Source organism: Bombus huntii, chromosome 5, assembly GCF_024542735.1.
Source record: "Bombus huntii isolate Logan2020A chromosome 5, iyBomHunt1.1, whole genome shotgun sequence".
Lineage (NCBI taxonomy): Eukaryota > Metazoa > Arthropoda > Insecta > Hymenoptera > Apidae > Bombus > Bombus huntii.
Genome location: NC_066242.1, coordinates 352,214 through 372,670, shown reverse-complemented (window position 1 = coordinate 372,670; position 20,457 = coordinate 352,214). Strand labels below are relative to the sequence as shown.

Below are 20,457 nucleotides of genomic sequence, written 5' to 3'. Positions count from 1 at the left end.
GGTAGTTCAGACAGGTCGTCTGCACGTTACGCCATTAACTACACGAGACTACGTTGTTTCAATTGTTGCGGCACAAGGCCTTTGTAACCGTCATCTTGCTAAAATTACGACTAACGACGAACGTGTAACATCAACCACATCGCAATCCACATCAGAGACCAGGTCGCACACCGAGGGCAAGATGGCAACCGGATGTCTACACATCCGCCACAACATCGTCACTAAACTTGACTGATTTTTCATCTTTCGAACAGTTAACATCTCTTTACCGGGTTTCTACCCTCAGATCAGTCGCCTACTTAATTTGTATAAAGTTGTTAGAGTAAAGTGTAATTTATACGTGTCAATTCAGTGTATACTCAATTGTGACTATTAAGTGCACAATAAAGTATAATAAAAAGAAAGTTAATGGTTCTGTTTCGGTTCAACCTTGTTATTTTTATATAATCTGAGTTGTGACTTGTGATTTTACGCGACAAACGCGACGCGTTTCGCGGTCCTGGCACAATGATTCTCTTTCCAGCGGCTTCTTTGCTCCTTATTATACTATCGCGGAAAGACCGACGAAATATATACAGTGTTGCGATATAGCGTAAGTGCCGACAGGTTGAAGGGGTCTGAAACTTCAATAGGCCTAACGGTCCGTCAATATGACTTCAGTACCGCAGTTGGTAGTTAGTCAGTCGGGAGTCAAGAGTCAAATTAGAAGGAAGTTAGTCGTTGCAACGGATCAGTAAAGTCGACAGCGAGTTCGAGACAACATCAATAAACGCACTATTTTGAAGTAATACGCCGAGTAGTCCTTTGGCACCCTTCACGCCCTACATCTCACAACCTTGATAGATTCAGCCGCATCATTTTTTGTTGAAGTAATTACTTCAGGAAAAACTCTACACCTTTTCTTTCGTATATGGAGACCACTGTTACGAAGAAAATAGAATTTAGTGAAACAAAAAATACGAAATAAGGAGAGATCCATATTATTGTGCCCTTGGATATAAATTTTGTTTTGGGTTAGAAGATCTAGAAACAAAAGAGCTATAAGTAGATATCTATAGCTGTTTCTCGTAGCCTTCAGCTAGAGCTACAAGATTAACTTTTTGGTAATGTCCTTTGCTATAAATATATGAACGTGCTCCCTATCATTCTTCTTCCTATTGTATTATAACACTGTAAGAGTGAAGATCTGGATCAGCATACGCTATACCTGTGCTTATACTTATACTCTTATTTATTTCAATATATTTTTCTATTACAAATTCATCCACTCGTTCCCCTATCAGTCAACCTCAACAATTCTCACCGCGGGAAGGAAGTGTTAGAAGAATTGGAGGGTGCTATGAACGATGCACATTAACGTTATTTAGAATTACTGAAGGTATAATTTGCAAAAACCGAAACAACGTTGATTGTACATAGTGCAAAATCTATACTTCAAACATTCTATATTGTACCGAATAGAGAATCATTGTACGAAGTTATACTACAAGTAAACACCATCTCTGGTACGGATTTAATTTTCAAAACATCAATGATACGGAACCCGAATTGTTTGACTTCCGTTTAAACAAAAAGAAGAAAATACATCCAGAAACGTATTTGGATATATTTATTTAGATTGGATTAGAAAATTATTTAACTTTGTTCAAACGTCCCATCAAAAATGAAAGAAGAATTGTATTAGGTTTTGATGGAATATTAGTAATTAGTAATATTAGTAATTACAGATGACAAGATTCGCGTGGTAAATATATTAAGGAGAAATATATTAGAACGACCACAGAGATACCAATAACTTATCCCAACATGAAATAGTACGTAAAATAATCAAGGATCGAAGAATATTAGAAAAGATAATTATTCGTCAATTCGTCACAGACAATCGCCGTATACGAGCTCAATTATATCAGTAAAGAAAAAAGATGGAAATGATAGATTATGCGTGGATTACCGAGCTTTAAATCCTACAACAGTAAGGGATCGGTATACTTCATCACGGATCGATGATTAACTTGATCGTCTAGAACAAGGTAAATACATGAAAATTCAAGAAAGCGGTTTCGCTTTCATCGCCCCCGATGGGCATTATGAATATTTAAGGATGTCGTGGCTTGACTTTACAGTCATACGACTACAAAATCCATTATCGAATATTCTTTTTTTCTTTTGCAAGAATTTCACAATCAATTCTCATTGAGAATTATAAGTAAATTATTCTGGTATGGTATAATACGTGGTATAAACGTGAATAATAAGTGATTATCGTATGTTTGATTCTAGCTGAATCGAATGTTTAGATCTAGAGGATAGTGTCTTTTTAGCCTGCGAATCCGTCGTGTCAAGTAATTGAATGACTAATGGGTTTTGGTGGTCGTTAACTTTTATGTTATTACTGAATTTGGATATTTCTTCTTTAACTGTAGGTATCTTAAGGTCGCGATGTATTGTTTCGTTGATAGCCTACCAAAGTGCATCTATTAGATCTTAGTGTTTTGATTGGAGTCGTTGAAGAATTTCTATGTTGGAATTACTCGCTCTTCCCCATGGTTGGATCCCCATTATCGAATATGACATCATTTTCATTCGCATTGCCGCGAATGACTGCCAAGTCAAGGTGCGAGTCACTACGGCAGAGTCACACGCTCAGAAGCAGTTATAGAGTAGATAAAACGTCCTGCATGCCATAGCCATCGAAATAATAACCAGATAGTAACAGAATGACCGCGTCTGATATACACCCGATGATACTTAGTATAAGAACCCTCTCAAATCAGCATTCAACACCTTTTTCTTCTAACACACTGAACCGTCACTCTGTTGGATTCGTACAATAAATTTTATTACCGTATCTAAAGTTCAAATTTTTTTACTTTACTTGTGAAACGTTCGAACTACGACGCGAGATCACCGGTGATCTGTCAATTTCATGATTTCTTGTATCTCCTACGTGACAACAGACTAATCGAAGTACGGATATGGAATATATACATGCTATACCCACGTTCGGAACAGTCATGCGCGACTAAACGTCATTTTGTTGTTAGAATGTGAGGAGTCCTCACTGAGGATGTGTTAATATATAACACTATCAACTTATAATGCTATATCACATTATTATATAATTGTTGAGATATGTATAATTTTCTGTGCTGGACTAGGTTAAATGCGTAGTAGAGATACTTGTATGCGAATATCAGTGTGTGGAAGTATGTGTGTCCGAAGCGTCTCGAAAACAAAGGAATGTAAACCTATCAGTCGGTTAAGAGTCGGTTAACAGTCGGGTATAAATGAAAGTGCTGAGACGCGTGCAAGTGTGTATCGATGAATATATAAGGAATCGTTCATGAAATAAATATTTCATTATTTTAATACTAATCCTCAGTATAAATTTAGTGTTCCTATAACATTATTTCGGCTTCAAAGATCCACAATTTTCAACAATAATAATACATGTAAACTCTCTAAGAGTTCAAATGCGAATACGTTTGTACGACCGTCTCTCGACGCACGACTTCTTTTGTTTCACGGACAGAGCGGCTTTCTTTGTTTTACGGAGAGCCATTTTGAGAGACACGCATTTCCCAAACGTACGGACAGAGATCAACATCGGAGATAGACAAGATCACAGAAGAAAGAGTAATTATTTAAAACATTGAAGACTCAGGACGTAGCTCAGGACGTTGAAAATCGATTCTCGATTTTCAGGTAGACATTGTACAGAACTTGTTATTTATTGTTTACTGTCATTAATTGGTTGTTGTTTATTTAATTATTACTGTTATTAATTGTTGTTAATTATTAATTGTTGATTACTTCTGTATTTCATTTAAGTGTTTTCACAATAAACTCGATTTTCAGATTTTCAGGATCGATCCCTGAATTATCCTAGAATTGAACCTTATATACATAATGCTAGGATTTATAATATCTTTAATAGAAATAATTAATATCACAATGATGAAGAATTTTCTACCGTAATACTATACATATGTCTGCTTGTTAATATTTGACAGAAATCCAGAATTAAACAATTTTATTTCTGTTTTTCAACCTACCCAAGAACTTTTTTATTTACTACTAATAGTTTTTCGACATAAATATATATATATAGGTTAAAAATTTTTTATAAGGAGTGCCATGATAGACCGATTAATGTGTTAAAAAACATATGATCCCGTTGAAAAAAAAATTAAGTTGATCTTTGTTCGATTTCACTCATTCATGAAGGTTCAAAATAACACGTGATTTACGGCTCGATCAGAGACCATTGGTTACTTCTGACAGAAAGATTTAACTTTTTACCATTTGGCTAGTAACACTCAGATGGTACACAACCTCGTAATAATTTCGACAAACAGCGTGCATTTTGAAATTTTCCAAACGCGGTAAAAGTTTGCTTACACCAGTGTTTCCATAATCAAAAAATTTGTCTGTCAGAACCTTCGACGTAACAAGTGGAAAAGAGACCTAACTCGAACATGATTCTTGTCTTCTGTTTTTATAGTTTATATAGGTTTAGACTATATACCATTTTATTCAACTGCCGTAAGGCGACCAGAAACCAATATCGATGCATATGCTATTGTACAGTATATACAGACGCACAATTATAAGCAGAGTACACTGTAGCGGTAGTAACAGTTCTTTGCGAATATCTTGTAAACCTAGCAGCAGTTATATGTACAGAAAAAAGTTGTTCAAAATTCTGAGTTCTATGCAAATATACAAAAATCGAAATTAGCGAGGTAAATGAGATATCAACAATTACACATTTCCCTACACATATAACCAGAGATCTCACGTAGCCGGTCTTTCCGAAATATCTGTAAGAAACTACTATACCGCTACAGTGAATCCTGCTTATAATTGTACGTCTAGTATCGATTGCCGGTTGCCGGTCGCTTATCTTCTGTCTATAAACGAGGTCAGGCGAGATTAAAAATCTCATGTACAACGTTCATATGCTAGGCTGTAAAAGACATCTGTTACAACTTATAACTGAATCAAAAGTGAATATCATCAATGTACATATTGGGTTTGAATTCGGGTTAGTTTATTCAAGTTCAGTTGCCTCACGACATCCAGCAACGCTTTCGAATAATGACAAATTATGTCGTTGTTTATTACTTAAACCTATAACCGGCTTCCTCGCGGCGTCCGAGTCAGGAATACGAGCAACACGGGTATATGTACACATGTACCAAGGATCCCTCCCAAACTTTTCTCCACCCGTTGCAATCTCGATACGTGTATCCGCACACCTCTTATGTATTAAAATCCCGCCAGACCTTGCCCGAACTGTTTTCGGCCCATTCCGAAGCTCAGGATCTCGATATATACACGGGACGAATCGCACACCTCTAGTAACTTCGCGCGCGCGTTTGTGTATCCTACGTATATCCGTAAGCATAGACTCTCTTAAAATTTTCCAACTTAATTATTAAGACTTAGCCAATCGCACGCGCCACAGCGAGCTATACGTTTCCCATTGCGCTCGGACAAGCAAGCCTATAACCCCAATCTATAACGCTGTCCACCGCGTGTTTTCCCAGTATCAAGGATTAATATTCACTACTTAAAAAACAAAGAAGTCTAAGAAGAATTATTTAGGCGGTCAATTATACTTTGCGGTAATGATTTTATTTAACGATTTCACATATTGTTTATACAAAACGTCAAATAGAAAGGATATATTATAAGTATAAAAAATATAGGCAAGATTAAAAACATTAAGGATGACTAAAGATAAATAACACGACTTGAATGTTAAATTAAAAATTCATAATGCATTTTAATATCTGTTTACAATGTGGTATCGATCGATTATAACTTTACTTAGTCATAACTGATAGTGTAACTTTGTAATTAATTTTAACACCACTAAATTGGTGTATTTTATTATATACTGTACTTTATAAAAGCAGAAAAAGTGGTGCAATTAATTCGGGGCAATTCCAGGTAAACAATAACTGGTAATAACCAAAACAAAACAAAAAAAGAAAACGCGTTGCAAAAGTCAAAAAGGGAGATCTCCCCGTTCGGTCACGCAGCGATGTACTTTACAGAGGGGAGATCTCCCTATTCGGTTGGCTAGGTGTTAAGCCATAAAACGATGTTTGATAAAATGAAAAATGACTGGAAAATTTTGTACTAGTATCAATATGCGAACTGTGAATCAAGTTTAAATAATGCAGCTAGTACTCTATTCATAATGTGTAAATAAGAAATTCATAAACCTTGTCGAAGGCGTAAGGCCTGTGAACGCGTGGCTCCTTCTTCTGTTGTTGATTATTAGAGGCCTCCATCGCGATCGAGGCGGCCCTCTGCGACGCTGACAGGAGCTGTGGCGGTATCGATGGCGGAGGGGGCTGGGGAGTTGGGCTGGAGACGGGTCTACCCGAACTCCATGGGGCTCTAGCCCCATCCCATCACTCCAGTCACCCCCGCACGCCCACTGAAATTTGTAAGGAATTATTCATTTCACATTGTGTTTTTACATAATTTTCATATTTTTAAGCTTAATTATAATACTACTTATAACAAGGCTAATTAATATTTCAACGTTATCGGTATGTGCTGGCTGATGATTCTAACAAATGAGGCAAACTGTGTGTAGTTCTCAATTTTAAGTAATACAATGATTAGAAACAAATCGCGCAGAAAAACCTTTCACTGTTTAACAAACACTATGTATATGGCACAATTTTCTTTTACCAATACATACATCTTCTTATCGTTAAATTCAAAACATTTATATATGCTTGATTACTTACTTAGTTGTCACGATACAAGAAAATGTTTCAAGAAGAATCTGTTGTATTTTAGAGGAAAGATTAAGTTATAAGAGTGAATGTCATCTGAAGGTCGTATCTTCTGAAAGCTTTTAAGTAGAGTGAATTAACTTTTTGTTTATATTAGAAAAGTGAAATCAATACGCATCCTAACCCCAATCATGTCCCATACTATGGCCCTGAAAAGATCTGAGTCGAAAATTTGGCAAGAAATTGACTGAGGTGAAAATTCGCAGAAAATTAATTGCAGAAACAAAATAAACATCTTAATTGCATTATTTTACCGTGCGCTGAGAATGTTGTCCTCCAAATTCAATACACTTATACAATACAAACTAATGCATGACTAGCTAGCTCTTTTTATTGTATCCGAAGATAAACTTGCACATTGCACATGCGTTGGAAATACGGATTTTTATGCCTGCAGCCGTTATCGGAAAGTTGAGCACATATTAAACTAATAAATAGTATGATTAAAGTGTTTATTTTGTTTCTGTAATTCATTTTTCGTTTCCGCCTTAGTCGTTTACTTCCGAAGTTTTCAGCGATAGGTTGTTTCAAGATCATGGGACATGGTTGGATGAGTTTTGATCTCACCTTTTTAGTAGTAAACGAAAAAAAAGATATTCCACTTAAAAAAACCTTACTATTATTAAAATCCTAGAGGATTTAACCTTAAGACGATCTTCACACTCATAATCTAATTTCCCCCTTGAAATACAATAACTTTCTCTCGTAACATTTCTTTATCGTGACAAATACAGAGGTAATTAAGAACGACAAAGTTAGATAGGACACACTGTATAAATTTTTTATCGAAATTATCCGATCTACATACTGTTCAATTTAGTAAATTAGATTTATTTATGTAAATTAGAAATTAAATTTAATTTGTAATTAAGCTTTGGCGAACTGAGTGAATTACTTCCTCATCGACTTCGGTGGTCTTGAAATATGTTGTCAAAGTCACCATTTTTAAAAGCTTCTTCCTATACATATATAGGATGGTCGATTTTAGTTTCCGAGTTATACACGAAACTATGTTTGGTACCATATACACAATGTCTTCGAAATCATGGTACAAATGGTCGCAGGTGGTGATCCCACGTACAAAAATAACATCTTTTCGTTTAAGGCTTTGTTTTCGAGGAAAATGAGTCTGAAAACCTATCAAGTACCACCCGTATATTAACTCTTTACCTTATACACGATGCCTAAAAGTTCCAAAAAGAACATGTTCGATAGCGATAGTAGTGATGACGAACACTATTTTGAACCTGACAAGATAGAAGACGACGACAATGCTTTAGACAGTGGAAACGAACTCCGTTCAACAATGAATCGGCTCAGACGTTTCAACGTTTCTAGTAATAGTGACAATGATGATGAACTAAATATTGATGAAAATAATACAAGCCTCGACAATGAATAACGCAAACGTTCAACGTGTATATTTTCTCAAATGCGCGCGCCAATACCTCTCGTCCACAGCGACGCTCGCTCGCAGAACGGTCTTGTCCACAAAGGATTAACTGGAAACTTCGAATTATGAAATTTTTGTTTCTGTTCGTGTCTGTATTTTAAACATGGACAATGTCATGATTTGCTTCCTTATTGTTGTTATCTTATCCGCGATATCGATTATTATTTTCCTTTATTCTGTATTTAATTTAAATGGTTTTATAAATGAGAATAACGTTAATACTTTGTATGTATCCTTTTATTAATTAGGAAAGGAAGAAAAAAATTAATTAGTTAAAACATGGGTACCAGATGGGTTTTCAGACTCGTTTTTCTCAAAAACGAAGTCTTAAAGGAAAAAATTTTATTCTTTTTTCACTTATTTTTGTATGTAGAATCACCACACGATCGCTTGTACCATAATTTCGGAAACACCTTGTACGTACCTTCTTTCTATATTTTGTACAAAATTATAAATTAGATATTATAATTATTGCTTATGTACGTATATATGTGCACAAATTATAACTGTGTTAATGTAGACGCACCATTATCGGTATTGCCTACGGGCCGCCACTACTTAAATAGCTTAATCCTACCTACTCCTTTGCATTTGAAATTCAGTAACTGGAATTTTTGTTATTTTTTTCACTGCTTATACGTCACTATGAAAATACGAAAATAAAACCGTCAAAATTCATGAGTAGGTAATACATCAACAGCTTTACGCAGCATACATGATACCAAAAATACCTCTGTGTATGATTTGAAAATTAGAACCGACCACTCATATATATAGGAAGAAGTTGTTCAGAATGATGATCTTGACAACATATTCCAAGGGCTTCGAAATCGGTAAAAAGGTAAGGTCAGTAATTTGATTAAATTTTTTAATTCATTAAAAATATTGATAGGAAATAAACAATTCTTACGTCTAATTATTCCTCCGAACTTAATCATTTTTTGTTTCCATAGTGCATACGTTTTCTAAATACTGTACTTCTTGTATGTTTCATAACACATAGTAATAATAAAAAATAACTAGCAGAAAACTGTAGCTTTATGCGGTAAATAAGAGAAAGTGACTTGAGACAGGTTTAATAAAATCTCCAAAATTCGGTACATATTCTATAAAAAGAAACGTATTACTAAAGGTCAGAAACATTATTTTATACGCGAACAATATACACGTATGTATCCACTTCGTAATCAATTCATTTAGGAATTACCATAGATTGAACATAATACATTATTTTTTTATTTTACTGCATACCCTTAATATACGAACGTCAACATTTACTTCTCTTTTAACTATACAAAAAATGCAGCTATTCAATTTACGAATAGTATTATAATTTTATTCTTAAGATTTATACCATTAAATACTTCGGCTTCTCGATGTGTACGACAAATTTTTAGTAGTGCTAAATATATACATATATGTAATAGGGAAGGTACCTCAACAGATTAACGTTTATTTCAACTCATCAATAACTTTCGCAATATCTTATTTTCTATTTTCCTTACGAAAATTTGTTATTTTTCTGTGCCCTATTTTTACACATATGTATACTATCGCGCATAAGTATTTGGACTCGCAAGTGATTACAAATGTATAAAATATATTTTAAATGAAGCTCTTCGATCTAATTTTTGCCTCTGATCCTATCTCAGGCAAGCATATATAATTAGTACATATTGATAAAAACACTGGTTGATATTAATTAATAGAAATAAATACAGCAATAATTATGTGTAAATGAAAACTGCTTCTACAGAAACACCTTAGCTAAAAGTGACTTAAAGTGCATCTGTTCAATGCTTAGATCTTAGAACGATTGGGATATGTGTCTCCAACCACATTCTAAAAGTCTATATAGACTTTTCTAATGCTAGCGGTTTATTAGAAATAAATATAGAATTTAATTGACTCAGATACAAATGTATTTCTTGTTTTAGTTTCATTTTAGCACGATATTTGACCCCTATTATGGCAAGAAGCAAAGCATTAGTAGTAGAGATAAGAATATAAATATTTTGATTAGATTGTATCCAGTGTCCAAATACTTATACACGATAATGTAGGTATAAGAATTTCGTTGATTGTATCATCAAAGTATTTGCGATAGAAACGTAATGCGGTAATTAGAATTCATTTAATTGACAAATATGAGATTTTACTCCTTATTGTATCTTGATTTGTTATACGTTTAAATTAATCTACTTTTATTTGTATTAAAAATCTTGGAAACCAAAGTGGGATAGAAAGCAATATTGAACACCGAGAAGGAATTGGTTACCAGAAAGAACAATATGATGGAAAGAGAGAGCAAAGAAAAGATTTAAGTAGTAGTATAATAGGCGTTATGTTATATATAAACACTGAAATTTTAAAATAGTCTATAGACAGAATACATATGATATGAATGAAATCGTAAATGAAGAAGAATGAATGAGGAGGGCGTGAGTGCGTGAGATAACATAGGAAGTAAGAGATGTATGAAATAAAAGATGTAAAACCGGAAGTTCGTTCTAAACCGCTCTAAGCCAGAAATATGTATAATAAATAATAATAAAAAATAATAAATAAGTATTACACATCTTCTATTGTTAACGGTAGAAATAGTTTTGAAATATCTATGTTTAATACTTGTGTCTTTTTACGTTTAAGAAAACTTACAAAAAATAAATAAGTAACGTCTCTTACCTTCGGTGTCCTTATCATTCAAAATTATATGAAAGAAACAAAGCATAAGCATGTGAAATCGTTTACTACATTATCAATCTGGAGTGTAGAAAAATATTTTATTAAATTAACGGATTTCTATATCATTTTGCTCAACATAAAGAAATATTCATAAAAATATTAGCACTTTACAGTAATATGTAGCTACATAGTCTCTAATTCTTAACAGATATAGCTCTCATTATTTATTGACACATTGCAATCAAAATACAAAATGCATAATACTTTTTGTTCGAACTTATCGCTGAAGATTGATGTCGAAGAAAATAGCTCATCTCCTTAATTACTAAAGAATATATGATTATTCTCAAACTTGAACTTTTGCAAGACATGCGTTTCGCACGCAATATACATGACACTACAAACGTAAATTTAAATATTATTCTAAACTTGTTTATTTTAAACCATGAGACAAAAATAATACTGAACACATATCAATAATATTTTTATCATATCGATATTGTTTGCATATTACGTATTATGTATAGATCATAAATAATAGACAGCAGTAATGAAGAGGGATACATAATCGCAGACAATCATATAGCTCGATAATACGGAAGTACATTCGCATCGTTTGACTTTCGTTGAATCGTTACTATAGCAATGACGATATCAAATACAGACCGGTAATAATAACAATGCTTGCAATCTTGAAATGTGTGCTAATAAGAAACCTTAAAAATAATTTATTCTCTATATTAATATTAGTACCATGAATTAACAAGCATAAATAGTTGGATTTCGAAATAGTCAAAAGTATTATTATGCATATTATGTGCCCAAAATGGATAAAATGCAAATGCGTGATATTGATGAAAATTTGGTGTCAATTTTTTATTAATAATGCTTTGCGATCAACATTAGGCTTTACAAATTTTTCCATATTCTACTCATTTTCGAAATGCGCGTCGAGAAACTGCGTCGTGACCCGGTTCACTTTCTTTAAGCTTTCGTTCATCGTCAGAATATGTGGTCGATATTTATTGCAGCTGCTTCGTACGATATTTTCCGACTCATTTTTTCACCTTTCCTCTTGAGAGGAAAGTTTTCCAGAGAAACAAAAGTCACGCGATATATCTACATAATTGCAACATATTAATCGTAATACTGCGCGTAAAAATCACTTTTCAGTAAATTTATAGTATATTCGATTTAATGATTTCACCGATTAATTGGTGCGGACAGCTGACAGTTGATCGCAAAACAAAACATAATAAAAAGAAAAAAGATATTGAAAGAGAACAAAGAGAATATCGAAGAAGTAACAAACATGGAAAGCACATATATCGATGATACTAATTGATAAATACGATGAAAATTAATCGATGGAGACGCGTAATGATTGCGACATCCTTGTCACAGACATGTAATACGCGTGGAAACTTACGGAATTCTTATCGACAAGGACGAATGTAATATTGACAGTGTTGAAAGGGGAAGAAGGAAAAACAAAGGTTCTGACGAGTTTGGTTAAAGGTTGATCGTTAAGATTGATTTAAGTCAAAAATCTATTAACACAATGATAATTAAAGTACTCACTCGACGAGTCAGGGCAGTGTAGCTTCATATACGCGTCTCGTAGTGTATATCAGGCCATCGGAGCAGGGCCGAGTTCGCGGCCTTTCTTCCGCAGCTTCGAATCTAAAGCCACCGTCCGCACTGTGTCGAGGTACACCCGCGCGCGCACACCCGCGCTAGACCATTCTCAACACCAGCACTAGCACCACCAGCAGTACCAACGCTAGCACCAGTACCAACCACGACACTGATGCCGCTAACGCTTCTATGCCAAGCATATTTTCAACGGGACCGTCGACGACACCGACGCGACGCCGTGACGGCGGTCACTGTCGGCCAGACGAATATCAGGAGATATTCGCGGTTACAAAGTGGGGGGACAGATACAGAGGGAAATAGGCTATGTAGTAGGGAAAAAAGGAAGAAAAGGAAATGACTGTGGTAAAACTGGTCGGCGGTCGGAAAACGATTTGACAGCCTCTACACACCTTCGCTACGTTTCTTCCTATTATATATCTGTGTATACGAGCGCGCGCGCGTTTGTGTGTGTGTGTGTATGTGTACCTACAAAGCTCTTACTCGTGGTAAACACACATACACACACGTATACACTGTATGTACGCACGCACGCAGCACGCACGCACGTTTCTCTACAGCTGCATACAAATCGCGCACGTTTCTCGAGATATAACACGTTATTGTACACATAAACGCACGCGCGCGCGCTCACACACACACACACTCAATCACTCACTCACTCTGCTCACCACAGACTGATTTTCCAAAGGATTTGTCACGTCACGTTTCACTTCATATTATGATGTATCATTGTCAGCTAACGATACAGAACATCGCTTATTAATCACGCTGATTTATTAGCAACAATATCGTATTCAAATCTCGATGTCAATTTTGTAGAGGTCGAACCCCGCAAACATGTCGTCGTCGTCACTCTACAACTCCGCTCATCGTCAGTTTAGCTTCGGATATTCTCGTATTTATTCGTCGAGCGTTGTCGCGCACTTTCGGCCAAGGATCGGTTACTCAGCACCCTTTCAGAGCTTTCAGCTTCCGCAGCCTCCTCGTCTGCTAGATCCGTCACTCGTTCAGCGAACAAGTCCGCGCGCCCGAGTTATTCCGAACTTTATCGATGATGAACGCATATACAGAGAATCCTAGTTTATATATGTATATACACATACTCATGCTATTATATAATATGTAAGTACGTTGAACAGTACAGAGGTCGCCTGTGTTCCAACTTCCAAGCAGTATCATTTATCCACTGATTGTTCCAACAAAAGTGTATTTCACGTTTCCTTGTAATATTATTCTTCTTATCAAGAACGATTGCCAAATGTTTTAACATAAAACTGTGTTATCCAAGTCAAGAATCAGATATTAAGCATGTCGTGTAAAATAAAAGACAGGGATTTAAATAATTTAAGTAAAATGATAAGTCGAAAAACGAAAGTTTTCCTTTGTCCATACGTTTCAATCATAATAATAATTATGTGTAAAAGTTAAGTTGTATCATATTATGTCAAAAAATAATAATAGTAGAATTTAATGTGCAATCATATTATTATCACGATACACGATCTGTTGTCATATTTAAGATAATTAGTATTTAAAAAATCAATTGCTGTATTAGTATATAAGATAACGAAGATGATTTTAAGAAACCTAAGACACTAAATAAAGAAAATAATAAAAACAGGTAATGTAAGTGCAGGAACAAAATATATGGAACATTTCGAAGTATTACGGAAGTCAAACGTATAGCAAACATTCTAATTAAAATCTATTCAATAACTGCAGTGGATGAAGTAAGCGTTTGAAAAGAAAATTTATAGCTACATGTCGGTGTTTATTGCAGTTAAACTGAAAACTACAGAGAACTGGAAAGAGATAATATACTCATAAAAAGTAGCACATTAATATAACAGAAAGTATCCTATTAGTAAATAACGGTTGCATTTGAAATGTAAAAATCACTAGTACTATATAATGCCATTTTTTATGATATTTTATGATTCATATGTATTGTTTATTGCAAATTATTTAATTAATTATATACCTGTCTAGCAAGTTTTTCAGGGATGAAATAATATTTTCATGTTTTATTGCTCTTGGGTCGGAGGGTGATAGGTCTGAATCCGCCATTGACTTTACTGCAAATATTTATTTGAAAAGAAGACAAAGAGAATTAAAGGTAAAGGAATAAATAACATACCAACATATACAATTTTGTTTTTTAAAGCAAAATTGAAGATAAGGTTAACAGCGAATAATTTGACCTCGACGCAACAATGGCGTCATGGAGGCTAGGAAACTATAACAAAACATTTTGCACATGTGCAGAAATATCCTGAAGCAGTGACGTACAGATTACTTGTAATTACTTTCTGTATAAGTACATAGTTGTATTGATGTCGATTCTCTTCTTCTTCCATGGTAGTCTCTATTTATGCAAATTAATATTTTCATGAAAATAAAAGTTTTATAAAAGACGACTATGTTTTTTTATAGATTTATTTATTTATACATCTAATTCTCAATGTCTTTCAATCATCATCAAACAATCATCCCACATTTGATGTGACATTTTAGATTGCATAATATTTATTGAATGATCATATTCAAGTCATATTAGTGGTCAATATAATACATCACTGTAAATATTTCATTGAAAATAATTTATAACGCTATATAAACATTTCTATTGTTTGTATAGTAATTATTTCTAATTTTTATTTTTTGCATTTATTTATAAAAGCTCATGTTTAAATATTTATACTTGATACTGTAGTGAAAAAGAATAGTTTCGAAGTAGGTGAGCGATTCTAAATAACTTAAAAGAATAGTAAATAGCGAATAATGATAGCTTTATGTTTGAAACCTCTGCATTACGTTATATTACTCTCATATGCTACTGTTCGAGTTTGCAAGTACGTTCTGCAGACTTATTGATCAACGATCAGTATATATTATGTACCGAAGTTCTCCAACCACCATAAATGGTCTGTGTCTTGATGGTTTATCTTTCGTCTCTTAACCAGACGATATAATCGAATGCTTTCTAGCATTATATAATTTTAAGCTTAATTAATAAATGAATTTTTAAATATATTCTAAATTCGACTCAGTTCGTCGATTTATCAATGTTATTGATCAGTAACTATAAGTAATCGGTCTAAATATATTTAACGATGAAAAATTGTTGTATCTGCCTTGTTCGTCATAAGTACTTTAAACTTTATAATAGTTTATTGCTTAGTTGAAATAAAATATATTCATTATTCCTTTTACAATTATTATTATTGTGTATTATTATTTATTTGTATAAACATTGATATATAGTGCATCACATAATGTTTTCGTGATGCTTAACAACTAACGACATTGTCGTAACAATGAATATAGTCATTTTATTTGTATTGCACAAAGCATACACATTTCACAATAAGGAAGCAGTAAAGCTGGTTGGTCGATGTATACATATTTAAGGTAACGCTTGGTCAAATAATAAATGCTGTAAGAGAAATAATGATAAAATGGAAAATAAATGCATTATATATTCTACTTTTAGTATAGAATCAATTTCTTTCTCAAAGCTTTTGTTTCAAGTTAAATGTTGCAATGTAACAAATTTAACAGGTTTCATAGTATAACAAATTTTCTAGTATAAAAACTAAGAAATTATGTATAAACAATCTGAGCTATTAATTTTATATCAATAACTCAATAAACATATTATTTTCACTTTTTCTGTATAGTTTTTCTTAAGTGACATTAAATAATATTAATATTAGTTTTATTGGTTATTGAAATATTTTATATCAATTGTAATAATTTTCCTTGAAAAACTAAAAGATGTTATGAAACAAGCTCGTAAAACTTCATTCATAAATAGAAACTGTGCAGCTGAAAAATCCTACTCGACATCTTTTATGACTACCAGAATGCTTCCAATTTTGACCAATACATAACTATTTTTAAAATTGCAAACATGAATTACAAAACGAGCATAAAAGCCATATTAACAGTTTGACTCTGATCATTAGTATGCTATTCACTACTATGAATGTTTTTACGCAGAACGTATCTGCTTTAGGCTAGTCGTAATATCCAATGAAATAAAGTATTAAAAGTAGTTAAAGAACTTTCCTTTGGCCTCTAGCTTTTTTAAATGGCAATGGTTAGTTTTAAGTAGTCAATATTTCTGTTCGCAATTACAAGAATCTTGATTTGCACTTTGCTTTCTTCACTATTACAAACACAGTAATTAAGTTAATAAAACATTTTGAGTTGACCTTCCGATTATTCTAACATTCTGCTAACTTTGCAAAAACTAAATATTCTTCAGACAAATCAATACCTTTCATGATTATAAATTAAAGTAGGTTTATGTTATGCCAATCATTCCTGAGGATTAGAAGTGAATGCATGGTTTTAAATCTTATTAAGAATATTCAATTTTTTTGTTAATATATAAATATGTACACGTACAATAGACTCGTATCTTTTTCTATTTTTTAATTCAATTGCTAATTCTATCACTAAACATTTTAAAAATTACCTTTTATTTATTCTATCATTATTAAAATTCTTAATATTCAAATCAAATATAGTATTACTAAAAACAGGACCAATGTACAGTCTTTCTCACAGAAATGGTTTCCCATCATTAAAAAGTCATGGTAAATAGACTTTCACTTCAGAAGCTATACTCCTCTACATTGACTTCAACTTTGTACTGTTGTCATCTCATATTTTCTTAGCATACTTATCTAAATTTTACGCCAGTGTTAGTACAAACATCTTTTACGGAGTAAAGATAATCATGTAAATTATATATATATATATATATAAATAGTCATTTATTTGTATAGGAAACTCTGCTGTGGTCATGGAAGATCCTAACACCCCATTGTATATATATATATATAATTAAGAAAATGTTATACTTTTATATATGTGCTAAATTTTAAAGATTTGTCAAAAATAATTTAAAACTGCATATCAGAAATCAATAAAACATTAGCTTTATTTATTTCTTTTATGTTACATAATCCTGATGTATGAAAATGTCAATAGTTTTAAAGATATAAAATATATTAAAATTGTCTTGTCAACTTGATCCATTATGAAACATAAATATTCAGTATATGTATGTATATGTATAATATGTTTATAACATTCTTTCTCCGTGATCTTAGTGTAGTATAGTGATCTATATATTATGATTTAATTATTATATAATTATGATTATTCTTCAAATTATTATCTCATTTGTTTCTAATGATATACACAGAGCAACAAATCTGTGTCTGTAGATATCTATAGTTCAAAATATAGAAATGACTTTGCTTTCCTTTTATCGAGGTCCATGCACACATATCAGTAACAATACGTATCACCATAAACAGACACAATAAGTAAAAAATTCTCTTATATATTTGTAATATCCAACAACATTGCATTCAGGAGATAAATTTCAATACCTGTTACTGTAAAATTACTCATTAGGTAAGTAATGTTTGTACATTACATGTCGTGTAATGATATACACAGAAAAATGAACTAATTTATATGATAATAATTCATATATAATTGTTGTCGATTGGAAGGAGATTTCAAAATTATAACAGTTACAAAACTATTGTAAACATAATAAACGCGGACAAAAATGTAATACAGATATTACCGTACTAATATTATAAGTTTTTCATATCTAATACAAGTTGTTCATCTGTCTATTAGAAAGATATTAAAATATTAATATGGTTGCTAGCATAATATAGAACCTATCTCATATCTATATTGCATATATGGTAAATATGCATTTAATAGTCCAAAAGTAATGATTAAAATTAATATTTAGTTTTAGAAAATAAAGTAAAATCTTACATACAGTATTTTTGGAAATAATTTCGTAAGTAGTATTATTTTCACCTATATTAGGTATTAGAAATTAATCAGCTTTTTATGTATAATTTCTTAACATTATTGTATTAAAAAGATTAAAAAGAATCCATATATATTGAGCTGGGAAAGTTTATCTTAGATAAGAAAAATATATATAGTTTCTTAGAAAAATTGCAACACGTTCAAATATACTTTACATTATATATAATATCATATTATATATTTATGAGAAAATATAAAGTAAAGCATGCTGGACATAATTCAAATGTCAGTAATCGCATGTACTTAACCTATATTAAAAGATAGGTTTAAAACTAACTGTAATATGTACATATGTTACGTAGCATTTATAAAAAAAAGAAAGAAACAAGCTTCTTGATTAAAGAATGAAAAAAAGATAATGAAAAATTAATTATTAAAAAGTTTAAGAAGAAGGGAAAGTAAAACAGGCGGAGTTTAGAATGTACGAGGAAGATAGCCAACAAAACAATAAGAAAAGAAAGAGAGAGCAAGGGGTGGTGGCGTGAAATTAAACGCATGCTACTACGGCTACTCGTTGCGTTTCAGTCACTGGATTGCAGGCACAGTGTGAATGCTGTTTCGAAGTGCCTTCGACCGGTCTTGACTAGTGTTAATCAATGCTTTCCATATGAAAGTGAAGATATATAAACAAAACTCCTAAAATATTGCTAGTTCGCTTTTGATTTGAAAAATTTATTTAGTTAAAATTTTCTTTATTTCTTTGGGATATATATTTATTGTACTTATACATTAAGGTTAGAAAAATTATTGGATAAGTTAATGTATCAGAGTGTACACAAAAAACAGTAAATACATAGAATAGGATCATTTATCGAAATGAAGTGAATTAAGACAAGTGAATTAAGAAAACATGATGTCATTTTTTGTTCGTTGAAGAATTCAGATTGCAGTTTTACAGTGCCGACATTGCCAACAGAAGGATTGAAGCTGGTGGCAAGCAGAAACAGGTCATGCGAATGACGTAAGGTAACGGATTTCCGTATGGATAAATAATTTGTAGAAAAGAACAAATGAGGCGACTGAAAAAAAGAAAAAGAAAGCTCTTAGCACGGGTAAAGTGAAGTTTACATATATACTGCTGCACACATGTTATCACTCATATTCTGAGATTTATTTTGTTTAACACTACAAAATGATAATACTTTAGTCTTTGTATTTATTTGAAAATTATTTCTTTTATTACATTTAATTCATGTACCTTTAAGTACAATTTACATGATTCCCAGTAAATGCACATACACACACATATATATATATATATATATATATATATATATATATATATATATATATATATATATATATATATACACATATATTTTACGCTTGATACTTTTTCATGTTTTTAGATACTCTTAAAATATTTACAAAGTCGTATAAGTATATACAACTATTACAGATTATATGAAATAATGTTCTAAAGATGCTAACATTTTATTTAGCTTTATATGTAAATAAAGTATAGTATCCGGACTGTGAAATTTTAGTTCTGAATGTGTTTTTCGGATCTATTCTAGGTCGCTAAAGTCGAAAATGAGGGATATTTTTGACAGAACAGAACAGTTTTGAAAATTCGGCTTTATGCACATTTGGCCGACAAAGGTCTTAAATTTTAACTGTAGAAATCGGCGTAAGTCCGCGATCATATAGAGTGGTAAGCAGTAAGCAGCAAAACACGTGATGGCACAGTCAATGCCAATGTTCCAAATGTTCTTTCTGTATGATTTTTGTACGATCACTGTAAGCCGCCTCACGGCGCGGCGGCTGGAAGATAAAATATAATCCAAACCTAATCCGATACTCACGATTCAATATATACCGAGTAAGCCATACAATAGTTTAAGAGTGCCAAGTTTTAAAGAAAGTACCATCAAAATTCAGAAGGATGCCATACATCAATGAGTTGATCGAAATCTTTTAGGCTTTTTCGTGAACAACGACCCCCTTTTTGGGCTTCGACGAAAG

The 20,457-nt window shown here is 32.5% G+C and overlaps 2 protein-coding genes and 1 long non-coding RNA gene across 15 annotated transcripts in view; 2 read left to right on the top strand and 1 right to left on the bottom strand.

Moving 5' to 3' along the window:
- The window catches only part of LOC126865459 (regulator of G-protein signaling 9), a 50,886-nt gene extending 37,278 nt beyond the window's left edge, over positions 1 to 13,608 (bottom strand). For 2 of the 13 annotated variants that reach the window (XR_007689537.1, XM_050617965.1), the window contains exons 1-2: positions 12,541 to 13,608; positions 6,237 to 6,454 (exon numbers count right to left, since the gene is read on the bottom strand). Coding sequence is in view for 12 of the 13 variants with exons in the window: in XM_050617965.1 (XP_050473922.1) it covers positions 6,237 to 6,305 (69 nt within the window). In the remaining variant the exon portion in view is untranslated. The remainder of the gene's footprint in view (positions 1 to 6,236; positions 6,455 to 12,540) is intronic. The other 11 variants (XM_050617962.1, XM_050617957.1, XM_050617958.1 and 8 more) reach the window with 11 other exon arrangements.
- A 245-nt stretch (positions 13,609 to 13,853) lies between these two features.
- LOC126865479 (uncharacterized) lies at positions 13,854 to 15,035 on the top strand. Its single transcript, XR_007689538.1, has 2 exons — positions 13,854 to 14,239; positions 14,341 to 15,035. It is a non-coding gene; the product is annotated as an uncharacterized LOC126865479 (long non-coding RNA).
- Positions 15,036 to 17,539: 2,504 nt separating this feature from the next.
- The window catches only part of LOC126865455 (MICAL-like protein 1), a 51,995-nt gene continuing 49,077 nt past the window's right edge, over positions 17,540 to 20,457 (top strand). Inside the window, exon 1 of the mRNA XM_050617950.1 lies at positions 17,540 to 19,458. The gene's annotated coding sequence lies outside the window, so the exon portion shown is untranslated. The remainder of the gene's footprint in view (positions 19,459 to 20,457) is intronic.